Raw genomic sequence first — 11,918 nt, 5'->3', positions numbered from 1 at the left:
GAGTGAGTGGTTGTGTGTATGCGGGCCTGCCTCTATGTGGGTGGGGCCAGAGCACTGTGACAGAACCCCCCGCCCCAAGGGTCCCACCAACTGCCTGGAGCGAGACCTCCCTCGTCTGGGAGGTGCCGGTAGGTTAGGATGGACGTGGTGAAAGGAGGTGATGAGGTCAGGATCCAGGATTTAGGATGCCGGCACTCAGCTGTGCTCCTCGGGACTGTATCCCTCCCAAACCATTATTGAACTTTCCTCCTGCGTGAATTCAGTTGCATACACACCTGATAAGCTGCACCACCCTCTATGTGCACAGGTTTAACTTTGATGGACTACATATGCACACCCCTTCTAATGCACAACATGGGTCAAAAATAACTTTATGAACAAAAATAGTTTTTATATTACTACTGTAACGATTGTCAGAGATGATGAATATTTATTTAAAAGGAAATAACACAACACTACAACATAGGAGACTAAGAGGGATTACATTAATTATTAAAGGGGTAATATAGTTAGGAAGGAATACGTGACAACTAAAGAAAGACGCAGGGTTGCCAACTTTCATGCAATGAGCGTGAGACACACGCATTTGACTGTCTTCACACGCCATACATCCGATTTCTCACACTGAAAAAAATCTAGTTTATTTATCTCCGATCTATATCTATGATTCAATGAGTTACTAGTTCGCTCTGGCGCCACCCACTGGTGATCGATCGCTTTAGGTGCAGCAGAGAGGAAACGTATAAACATATAATAATTTGACACCACCCCCACAAAACAACAGGTGTGAGCAATCAAAAACGAGCAATAAAAAGACAAAGACAGGAAGTAAACATGAAACAATACAAGTGGATTATTACAAAATAAAACAGGAACTAGACAACAGAACCAGGACAAGTGTCACAGTAGGAGTCCTCAGGGGAGACACCCAGGCCCAGACATACCTGCACAAGGACACACCCCCGCTGACAGTCCCCCACCTACTGACACACCCTCTCATCTGCACTCACACCTGTCTCTCATTTACTCCTCCCTATAAATACCTGCAGGTCCCATCATCCAGTGCTATGCATTTCTCAGGGCTGAACTTAAAGAGCCATGATGAGCTAAGGACTGTTTACTCCTCTGAGTATTCCTCTTTATTTGCATCTGGGTATGATTACTTTGAGCACTTTACGCCTCGATTTCTCACTGTAGGGCTATCGAGCCTTTTGAGTTGTGCTCTGGTTTTGGTCAGACAACATGGATATGAAAGATGTGCCATTACCATCCTCACCTCCTGCTACTTTTGTATTGTGACAAAAATATATAACAGCCACAACACCAGTGGCTGGCCTTTTAGTTATTGAGAAGAGGACAGAGAGCGCTCCTCTTCCTCTTTCTTTGTTTGGGAAGATGCCAGATAATGCTCCTCTTCCTCTTTCTGGGTTTGGGAAGATGCCAGATAATGCTCCTCTTCCTCTTTCTGTGTTTGGGAAGATGCCAGATAATGCTCCTCTTCCTCTTTCTGTGTTTGGGAAGATGCCAGATAATGCTCCTCTTCCTCTTTCTGTATTTGGGAAGATGCCAGATAATGCTCCTCTTCCTCTTTCTGTGTTTGGGAAGATGCCAGATAATGCTCCTCTTCCTCTTTCTGGGATTGGAAAGATGCCAGATAATGCTCCTCTTCCTCTTTCTGTGTTTGGGAAGATGCCAGATAATGCTCCTCTTCCTCTTTCTGTGTTTGGGAAGATGCCAGATAATGCTCCTCTTCCTCTTTCTGGGATTGGAAAGATGCCAGATAATGCTCCTCTTCCTCTTTCTGGGATTGGAAAGATGCCAGATAATGCTCCTCTTCCTCTTTCTGGGATTGGAAAGATGCCAGATAATGCTCCTCTTCCTCTTTCTGTGTTTGGGAAGATGGCAGATAATGCTCCTCTTCCTCTTTCCATCTTTGAGAAGAGGGCAGACCCAATTGCAGCTTTACAAGTGCATGGGTCCAGGTACCTAATGAGCAAGCCAGGGCCAACAGTAGCAAGGAAAAACCCTCTAGGTGTGGAATATGATGAAACCTCGGTAGGACCAAGACTCAAAAGGGAACCAATCCTCCACTGGGTGGCCCAGCTAGTGCCCCAGTAGCATTTTGCTCTCATAAACTGTTGCCTGCAAAGCGAAACTACAGAGTGGGGGATCCTGTGTTAAAAAATTGGAGAAAAGGTGTGGGTTAAGACTTGAGATGGCTGAGTGGGTATACAGGACCTTACACATAAACTAAGTTACCCTCCACGTCAGCTTGCTGGGGAGCAGCCATTGGCATTCCATGTGTCCTCCTTTAAAATCATCATGCTGAAAAAAAAAGTCCAAAACAGAGAAGTGACTTCAAACCTGAGATCTTCTAGATATATCACAGGAAAGTACTGAATAATTTGCATGGACATTTTGTTTCTATTGAGATTATATTTAAACAGAATAGTATTTACATTTTCTTTAACTCTGGTTGGTATGCCCAAAATTTACTTATTTTACTTAGGCTTGAGTTACAAATGTGACCCCTAGAGGTCGCTGCTGATTCATTTCCTCTCTAAATTTTACCATCTTCAAACACGGGTGGAAAAAAATTATGCATGTGACTTTGATATCACTCAAGTACTAATTATTAAGAAAAAACACACCAAATAACATGTTATGGTTTATTTATTTGAACGGTATACATCAAAATATTTTCATTTTTCATATTGGAGCAAATTCCTTTCCTTTCAATTTTGTTTTACAAAATTTAAAAATTTTATGCACACAGTTTAGAAATACATATAAACCTATCTTGCAATGTAAACATAGATCATCTTATTTGTCTCTCTGTCCATGTAAATACTTGTGAGAAGAGGTATTGAATGACCTGAGAAATAATAGACTGTAGCTCTGGCTCCACCCCTCAGCTTGGGATCAGACCAATGAAGAGCATGTATATAATCAGTGGGAAGGTTCATGTGAATCAAAAGTGTACACAGCTGCTGACAAGTAGCATTTAAACCCAGAAGTGCAGTCCACAGACTAGCCAATATTTTACCTAAATCTAAAACTTCAGAATGGACCCCAAAAGTCCACCAAGCGCCCCTCTTACTGGATGGAATCCTGAGGAGAAATCAGGCATGGATAATCAACCTCCTGCATATCAGAACAACTATGGTGCTGAATTCTCCGTACCTCAAGGAGGTTACCCCAACCAGTCTGGCTACCCCCCCGGTCAGCCTTATGGAGCTCCGTATGGTCAGCCTCTCCAGGGACCATATCAGGGGATGTATGCCGGCCAGCCTGTTGTCGTTGCCCAGCCTACTGTGTATGTGACACCTGCCCCACTGGGTCAGCCGTTGCCTGATTACCTGGGTTATTCGATCTTCACGCTGTTGTGCTGCTGCCTACCACTTGGCATTGCTGCTCTCATCTACTCTATAAATGTAAGTATGTACTATGAATTTGTTAGCTGTGGTGATTTGGAGGATTATTTCATTATAAATAGCTGAAAACCTTCAGCTGTAAAATGTTAAGTAGTGATAATTTCTTCTGATAACTGTATTCTGTAATATAATTAGTGACATTTATTAGGCTTGACTTTCCGGGACAGAGTATCACAAATATTTGTTTTGCAAATAAGTTTGCATATCTTTTGATCAAATCCAGTATTATTTATCCAGTATGATGAATATACATAATGACTAAATTCCTAGTGTCTAATAGTGTCTAATAGTGTAATATCTTTACATATAACGATTGTCAGTGGTATCATGTTGGTGGGTGCTGAACCTCAAGTTCATGGGTGAGGCAGGAGATGAGAAGGTGCTCCTCAGTCTTTTGGGCAGTGCCAAAAATGGTAGTTTGCAATCAGGATGTAACACTCTAGGTTAGTTTAGGATAGTGGGTTAGTTTGTGTCATACTGGTGTTTTGTACAATCTCATGACCTTTATGGTAGATTCCGGTCCATATCTGGCCAAGTTTTTGTCTTCATGAAATATGAGAATATCAACTCGGTGCAGTGTAGGCTGTATTGTAAATGAGGGGCCAAACTCTGTTGCTTCTGAGTGGCTGGCTATTTTGTGTAAAGATTGTTTGACAAGCTATGTGTACACTGTGTTCTTTAAATTACTTTCTTCACATACTTTTCTTAATTTAAAGTGATTTCTCATCACGTTATCTGTTTAAATTACATTTTATGAAGGCACTTTATAAAGGTTGACATTGTCTTGAGAAAGTGGATGTACATTATTGTGTTGTTGCTCTTTTATCTCATAGTAGAAGCCATTTTAATTCTGAAATTGCAACAGCAAGGGACCATCGACATCATAACTTTAAATCGATTTAAATGTATTTACATTACATTTACATTACAAACATTCTCTTAAAACAAAAATAAAATTGCCTTCCTCTTATAAAATGAGAACTCGGAACAGTTTGCATATTTCACAGAATTGAGGAATACTGACTAAAGCCAATAATCTTTCATCTTTATTAATCAAGATTACAATAATCTTGATCTTTATTATAACGTATGCTCTCAGCATATGTATTCAGACCTTTGCTGCAGGCTTAATAGGGGATTATGTAATTAGTTCTGTACTGATTCATTTGCAATTGTTATGAACTTTGAGTTCCATGATAATGACATGTTTAATGAAAATAATATATGAATGCTATTACGTCATGTTCATCTGACAAATTTTCCAGTTCCCAGCCCATTTACCATAAATGATGCGGACATCATCCTTGTTGGCAAAACGCATATATAACTGAAGGTTGGAGTCAGAGTTGCATTTATACCAGGCGTACTCAACTAAATTTGTCCCCGGTCCAATTTTGGCAGATACCTGTGACCTGAGGTCCGGTGCGGGCGGGGGTTGGCGAACGTAAGTTGTTGAGCGGGGGGGTGGGGGGGGGGGGGGGGGGGTGGCGAACGTAACACTCGTGACGGAGTGTTTTTTCAATAGCCCTGAAATAAATGCTACGGTTTTGTTTTGGTCCGTATCCAGTTAATCAGGAATGAGATTGGGTCCGGACAGGACTGCGTTCGGGTCCGGATCCGGACCGCGGTCCGCCAGTTGAGTACCCCTGATTTATATGGTTGACTAATGGATGTCATTTGTAATACAATATTGCTCTAGGGACTGGTCATCTAACCAAGCTCCACCCTACCCATTTAAAATACTTGAAGTTTAGTTTAAACCACACAAAGAACATTACAATGAATAGAGTCACATGGTATTCAGCAAATATTTGTGGACCTGAGAAACTAAGCTGAAGCTTGGTGTGACTTGAGGAAGTGACAGATGTTACATCAGATGAAGAGACCATGTTACGCACATTTGAGCAACCACATTGAAAAGGTAGAATGTTGTGTTGAAACTTTGTGTTTTCCCAAGACAGACGTAATGTTCTAAAGTCACAAATGGACTCATCTTTAATTACAGTACATGTACACTTACGTGAAAATGCGAAATTAAGACTTCTTAAGCATATTAAGGTGTTTAAGAAATGGTAAACCTTTATTTCAGGTATGTGCTTATATTGACTCAAAAGCTTGCCTATGTAGACAACTCACTAGCAATTGAGACACATATTAATATATTAATATATACTTATTTGGTAACTTCTGTCTAAGACATGAAAACTGCAGTAGAACATTTAAACATATTCAAGCCATTGTTCAGCCCAATGAACATTTATTATGGAATGAGACAATTATAGGCAAAATACAGAGTATGTTGTTTCCACAGCATATCTAGTCAACACAAGCCTATTAGTCAATGACTCATTCAGCTGGGCATCAGTAATTTAATTTTACCAGGACATATTTTGTTTGTTTAGTTCTTGTAAAATCAGCTTGGTTAGCTTCATTAAATTAGGAAATGAAAATATTTAATTACACTAAAATTAATATTAACCCACGTCTGGCTGGCAGGTGTTACTCTGTTCAGGGCAGTAGGGTCAAGCTGTTACGTTTGCTGTATTAAACTTTCCTGTGTCCATTTAATGGGAGTCATGTGCGTTCTGGCTGCACTGGAAATCACCACCACTCAACCACTCAAAACAACCCACAGAACATCTGCGGCTAGAACTATTTCACAGTCAAAAGCTATGGAGACATCACTGGAACATTTTAGCGGAGTTGTTGAAATGGTATTCTCGCGCAGCGGAACAGGACCCACAGTACAATGATTGGGGGAATTCTCAGGAAAACAATACTAGTGTTCTCATATTTGGTGTGACTGTAATGCAATATTTGATTGTTGCAGTGATTACTGAGGCCTACTAGACATATCGGATTTTCTGGTAATGCATGAGGCAAATGGAGAGCTAATGGAAAATTATGAATGTGGGAAAATATATCTTACATTTGTGTTTGTGTGTGTGTGTGTGTGTGTGTGTGTGTGTGTGTGTGCGCGTGTGTGTGTGTTAGTGTTGCCACCTGTCCCGGTTTTCACGTGCCTGTCCCGGTTTTTCTTCTTTTTAACATACATGTCCAAACCATCTCAATCTCACTTCTCTAACTTTATCTCCAAAACATGCTACATATGCTGATCCTCTAGTAAACTCATTTCTGATCCTATCCATCCTTGTCACTCCAAATGAGATTCTCAACATCTTCATCTCAGACACCTCCAACTCCCTCACCTGTTTCTTTGTCAGTGCCACTGTCTCCAGTCCATACAACATAGCAGGTCTCACTACTGTCCTATAGATCTTTCCTTTCATTCTAGCCGACACCCTTCTATCACAGATCACCACAGACACTTTATGCCATCCACACCACCCTGCCTGCACTCTCTTCTTTACCTCTCTTTCACTTCCTCCATTACTCTGTACCCTCGACCCTAAGTAGGTAAACTCGTCAACCTTCACCAAATCAACTCCTTGTAACTGGACCTGTCCACCATCTGCCCTCTCATTCACACACATGTACTCTGTTTTACTCCTGCTCACTTTCATTCCCCTGCTCTCCAAAGCACAACTCCATCTTTCCAAGCTCACCTCCACCTGCTCCCTACTCTCACTACAGATCACAATGTCATCAGCAAACATCATAGTCCAAGGGGACTCCTGCCCAACTTCGTCCGTCAGTCTGTCCATGACAATTGCGAACAGGAAGGGACTCTGGGCTGATCCCTGATGTAGTCCTACCCCCACTTTAAACCGGTCTGTCATTCCTACCGCACATCTCACTGCTGTCACACTCCTGACTTCCTCATACAATACCACAGCTCTTGTCTCGGTACTCTATCATAAGCTTTCCCTAAGTCAACAAACACACAATGTACTGTAACTCCTTCTGTCCTTCCCTATAATTCTCCATTAACACTCTCAAAGCAAACATAGCATCTGTGGTGCACTTAGTTGGCATGAAGCCATACTGCTGCTCACAGATCTCTACTTCTCCTCTAAGCCCAACTTCCACTACTCTTTCCTAGATTTTCAGGCTGTGACTGATCAACTTTATTCCGCTGTAATTACAACAGCTCTGACCGTCGCCCTTATTCTTGAAAATCAGCACCATTATGCTTCGTCTCCACTCCTCAGGCATCTTCTGACCTTCCTAGATTCTGTTAAATAACCCAGTCAAAAACTCCACTGCTGTCTCCTCCAAACATTTCCATACCTCCACTGGAATATCATCCCGAATTCTCTGAATTGCAGCCCTTACTTTCTCCTTGCTCACCTGGGGCACTTCCTGATTCACAACCTCTACCTCTTCTAACCTTCTTTCCCTTTCATTCTCTTGATTCATCAGCTCCTCAAAATACTCCTTCCACCTTCTCAAGACACTCTCCTCACCAGACAACACATTTCCATCTTTATCCTTTATCATCCTAACCTGCTGCACATCCTGCCCATCACGGTTTCTCTGTCTGGCCAATCTGTACAGATCCTTTTCCCCTTCCTTAGTGTCCAACTTCTCATACAGCTTGCTATATGCCTTCTCTTTAGCTTCTGCCACTGCTCTCTTTGCCTTACCACACATCTCCTTGTACCTCTGTCTACTTTCTTCATCTCGCTGAAAATCCCAATTCTTTTTAGCCAACCGCTTTCCTCTCAAACTTACCTGAACTTCCTCATTCCACCACCACGACTCCATGTCTATCTTCCTCTGTCCTGAGGTCACACCAAGTACCTTCCTAGCCACATCCCTCACTGCATTTGAAGTTTCATCCCAGGTATCCAGAACACCACCACCATTACCCAGTACCTGCCTCACCTCATCCCTGAATTTTACACCACAGTCCTCATCCTTTAACTTCCACCACCTGATCTTAGGTTCCTCTCTCACTCTCTTCCTCTTCTTCACCTCCAAAACTACACTCTCCCCTGGTAACACCTTGCAATCACTAACCTCTTTCAGGTTTCATCTCCTACAGAGGATATAGTCAACCTGTGTGCATCTTCCCCCACTCTTATACGTTACCCTGTGCTCTTCCTTTTTCTTAAAGTAAGTGTTAACTACAGCCACTGATGGCACTTATTGCCTTATTCCTTGCCCGTAAGTACTACATAATCCTCTTTGGCTGTTACATTTTTGCTAAATCACCTTTGTGACTGACATGTTTGAAACTGCTTTGCAACAGTAATTACATGGGCTGAGAACAATACATACATATACTAAACATTGGCTATTTATCAGAATGCACCAGTGCCTGGTAAAGTGGGAACTTGCCTATCCGGCTGCCTTACATGTTGTAATTCTAAATATTTGTTATATAAATAATTTTACTGTTTACAGCTCTTGGAAGTAATTGTGTGAACTCGTACTCCAATAGCCATGACCAGCCTTTACTAGCTTTACAATGAGCACAAAGACAGTAGTGTCCGTTAGATCACACTATAATAGATAGTGAAAGATGATGAAAGATGATAAACAGGTAATGATAATATATATCAATTTCTGTGCTATGATGTTGCCTGGCAACTCTTGGGGTTTAGCTCTGGTACAGTCAACCAATCCTCAGGAAGTACCAGTGTGTTTAAAAATAATCGTAACACTTTATGAGAACTGCTTGACTTTTACTGTGGTTTTCCAGAACATGTTTGAACCTGCCTGTCGCAAAACCACAGGTGCTAACCATCGGTGCAAACGAGAGGTAGATTTTAGTATAATTTAAATAGGTTTATGGGTTTATATTTCATATATTCGATTTTTCCTATATATGTATTTTTTTTTGTGATACATTTTATGATCTGTATCACTAAAACATTTCTGGGGAAAACAATAAACAGAACAGATCTAAATATCTGCTAGGTCCTTCACATCATATCATAGCACAGTTTATGCTATCTGTGCTGTTCCCACCAGACAAAACACATCTGCATGTTCCTCTACATCATGTCAGACCACAGTTTCTGCATACCTGTGCTGTTCCCACTAGATAAATCAAACTAGGTCATGGTTTGGCAAACTTTCTTCTTTCTTTGTCTTTCTTTCTTTATTCACCTCATATTTCAATTTAAAACCAGTACGGTAAACAAGTACTTCTATCTCTTTTTTTAAATCATTTACTATCAGGGTTTTTGTGAGCCTTTATGTGGTTTAAATGCACATGTAATATAGTTTTATCCACACTACTAACAATAATGTCTCACTAAAATATCTTATCAGTTCTCATCCTGAGAATGCAGCTGGCAATGTAACGTTTTTATATTATATTTATATTACCATTTTAAGAGCTATGACGTTCCAACCTTATCTGACAAATTTTATCTGATGGCCCATTTTAGCTGACTTCATTCAGTATTTTATATGTACCAATTAATTCGGGATGTTACTTCATAGGAAATTAAATGCTACATGACAGGAAGCTGCACAGGCTGTGTTATGCTGTTACCAGCTGTGTTATATTGGTTTGGTTTATGCTGAAGTGAAACCAAACAGGTACTATTAATAGTAAAACATTAAATCGTAATGGTGGTGCTCGTGACATTTATTCCAAGCACAGCATTTGCCTATTGGACAACATTGAATCATTTTGACACCTGCAAAATATGTAGTATCAGAAATTCTACCCTGTGGCACTCATTTTGATGTCTCTGTATGTGTTCAGACATTTGGTGAACTTTGCCTTACCTAACAGTGTTATGTGTGCTATTACTAACACTGTTAAAATTTTTGAATAACTTCATAATTAAGAACAACTTTATAGTAAATTATTCTTAATATTTATAAACATGTAAGTAAATATATCACATTAACATCACTGTAATCATGAAGGAAGTCACAAAACATGATAGTGAGTTTGATGTTTGGCATGTCTGGCTTTCCTTTCAGACTCGAGAGGCCAACATGTCGGGAAATAGAGGTCAGGCAGAGAGGAGCTCCCGTCTCGCTCGCATCCTCAACCACACCGCTCTGGGCATTGGAATTGCGATCATCATTATATATGTTGTGGTTGTCGCCACAACAGTCCTCAGTGCTCGCTAAGCCACTCTGCATAATTACCATCTGCTTCGCTAAAGACGGCTCTGTCCAAAGAACATAAAATGCCTGTATTCTTTTATATGAATTTGGTTATTATATTAGGCACACACAATATACATAACTTTTATAATCTGCCTTTTGAAATAAAAACATAACTCACCTACCATACATTGTTTATATTTGCTGAGTATTTAGACATTTAAACTGTTACTGTCCAGTGTTTGAATTGTACAAGATAAAATGCATTACCATGTAACATAAAAACATATATAATAAAAAACGAACCAAACAGGTGAAATCAAAGGCACTCCTTGTCTGGTTTGACTCTTTCTATCTTGGTTTATTGTTCATACTGCCCACAACATTAGGGCCCATAGAATTATGACTGTATTTTGTTTGATATTTACTATTTATGATATCAAATCTGTTTTTGATGACTCCAGAAGAGACATCCATCTGTCTATCATCTTTATCGCTTAGTCCCACTAGTCAGGGTCAAAGGGGGGCTGGTGCCAATCCCAGCGTCTTCAGGTGAAGGCAGGATACACCATGGGCAGGTCGCCAGTCCACCACATGGCCAACACACACTCACACCTACGGGCAATTTACAGTGATCAATCAACCTAACATGCATGTTTTTGAACCGTTGGAGGAAACAAAGAAAACCCACACAAGCACAGGGAGAACATGCAAACCACACAAAGCAGCCCAGACCGAGAATCAAACCCAGACTGCCTTGCTGTGAGGCGACAGTGCTAACCACCACACCACCATGCCACCCGAGACAAAAAAGAATATATATATATATATATATATATATATATATATATATATATATATATATATATATATATATATATATATATATATATATATATATATATATATATATATATACACACTGCTCAAAAAAATAAAGGGAACACTTAAACAACACAATATAATTCCAAGTTAACCACACTTCTGTGAAACCAACCTGTTCAGTTAGGAAGCAACACTGATTGTGAATCAATTTCGCCTGCTGTTGTGCACATGGAATAGAAAACAGGTAGAAATGAGAGGCAATTAGCAAGACCCCCCCTATAAAGGAGTGGTTCTGCAGGTGGGGACCACAGACCACTTCTCAGTACCTATGCTTTCTGGCTGATGTTTTGGTCACTTTTGAATGTTGGTGGTCCTTTCACACTCGTGGTAGTATGAGACGGACTCTACAACCCACACAAGTGGCTCACGTAGTGCAGCTCATCCAGGATGGCACATCAATACGAGCTGTGGCAAGAAGGTTTGCTGTGTCTGTCAGCGTAGTGTCCAGAGGCTGGAGGCACTACCAGGAGACAGACCAGTACACCAGGACCGCTACCTCCGCCTTTGTGCAAGAAGGAACAGGAGGAGCATTGCCAGAGCCCTGCAAAATGACCTCCAGCAGGCCACAAATGTGCATGTGTCTGCACAAACGGTTAGAAACCAACTCCATGAGGATGGTAT

At 40.8% G+C, this 11,918-nt stretch overlaps 1 protein-coding gene across 1 annotated transcript; it reads left to right on the top strand.

The window, feature by feature from the left end:
- The first annotated feature begins 2,987 nt into the window (after positions 1-2,987).
- On the top strand, positions 2,988-10,740 carry LOC143519475 (uncharacterized). Its single transcript, XM_077012934.1, has 2 exons — positions 2,988-3,434; positions 10,284-10,740. The coding sequence occupies exons 1-2, from the start codon at positions 3,066-3,068 to the stop codon at positions 10,434-10,436; spliced, it is 522 nt and encodes a 173-aa protein (XP_076869049.1). The 5' UTR covers positions 2,988-3,065; the 3' UTR covers positions 10,437-10,740.
- Positions 10,741-11,918: the final 1,178 nt, after the last annotated feature.

The sequence above is a fragment of the Brachyhypopomus gauderio genome, chromosome 7 (assembly GCF_052324685.1).
Source record: "Brachyhypopomus gauderio isolate BG-103 chromosome 7, BGAUD_0.2, whole genome shotgun sequence".
NCBI lineage: Eukaryota > Metazoa > Chordata > Actinopteri > Gymnotiformes > Hypopomidae > Brachyhypopomus > Brachyhypopomus gauderio.
The sequence above is the reverse complement of the archived record's forward strand: the minus strand, read 5'-3'. Positions and strand labels throughout refer to the sequence as shown.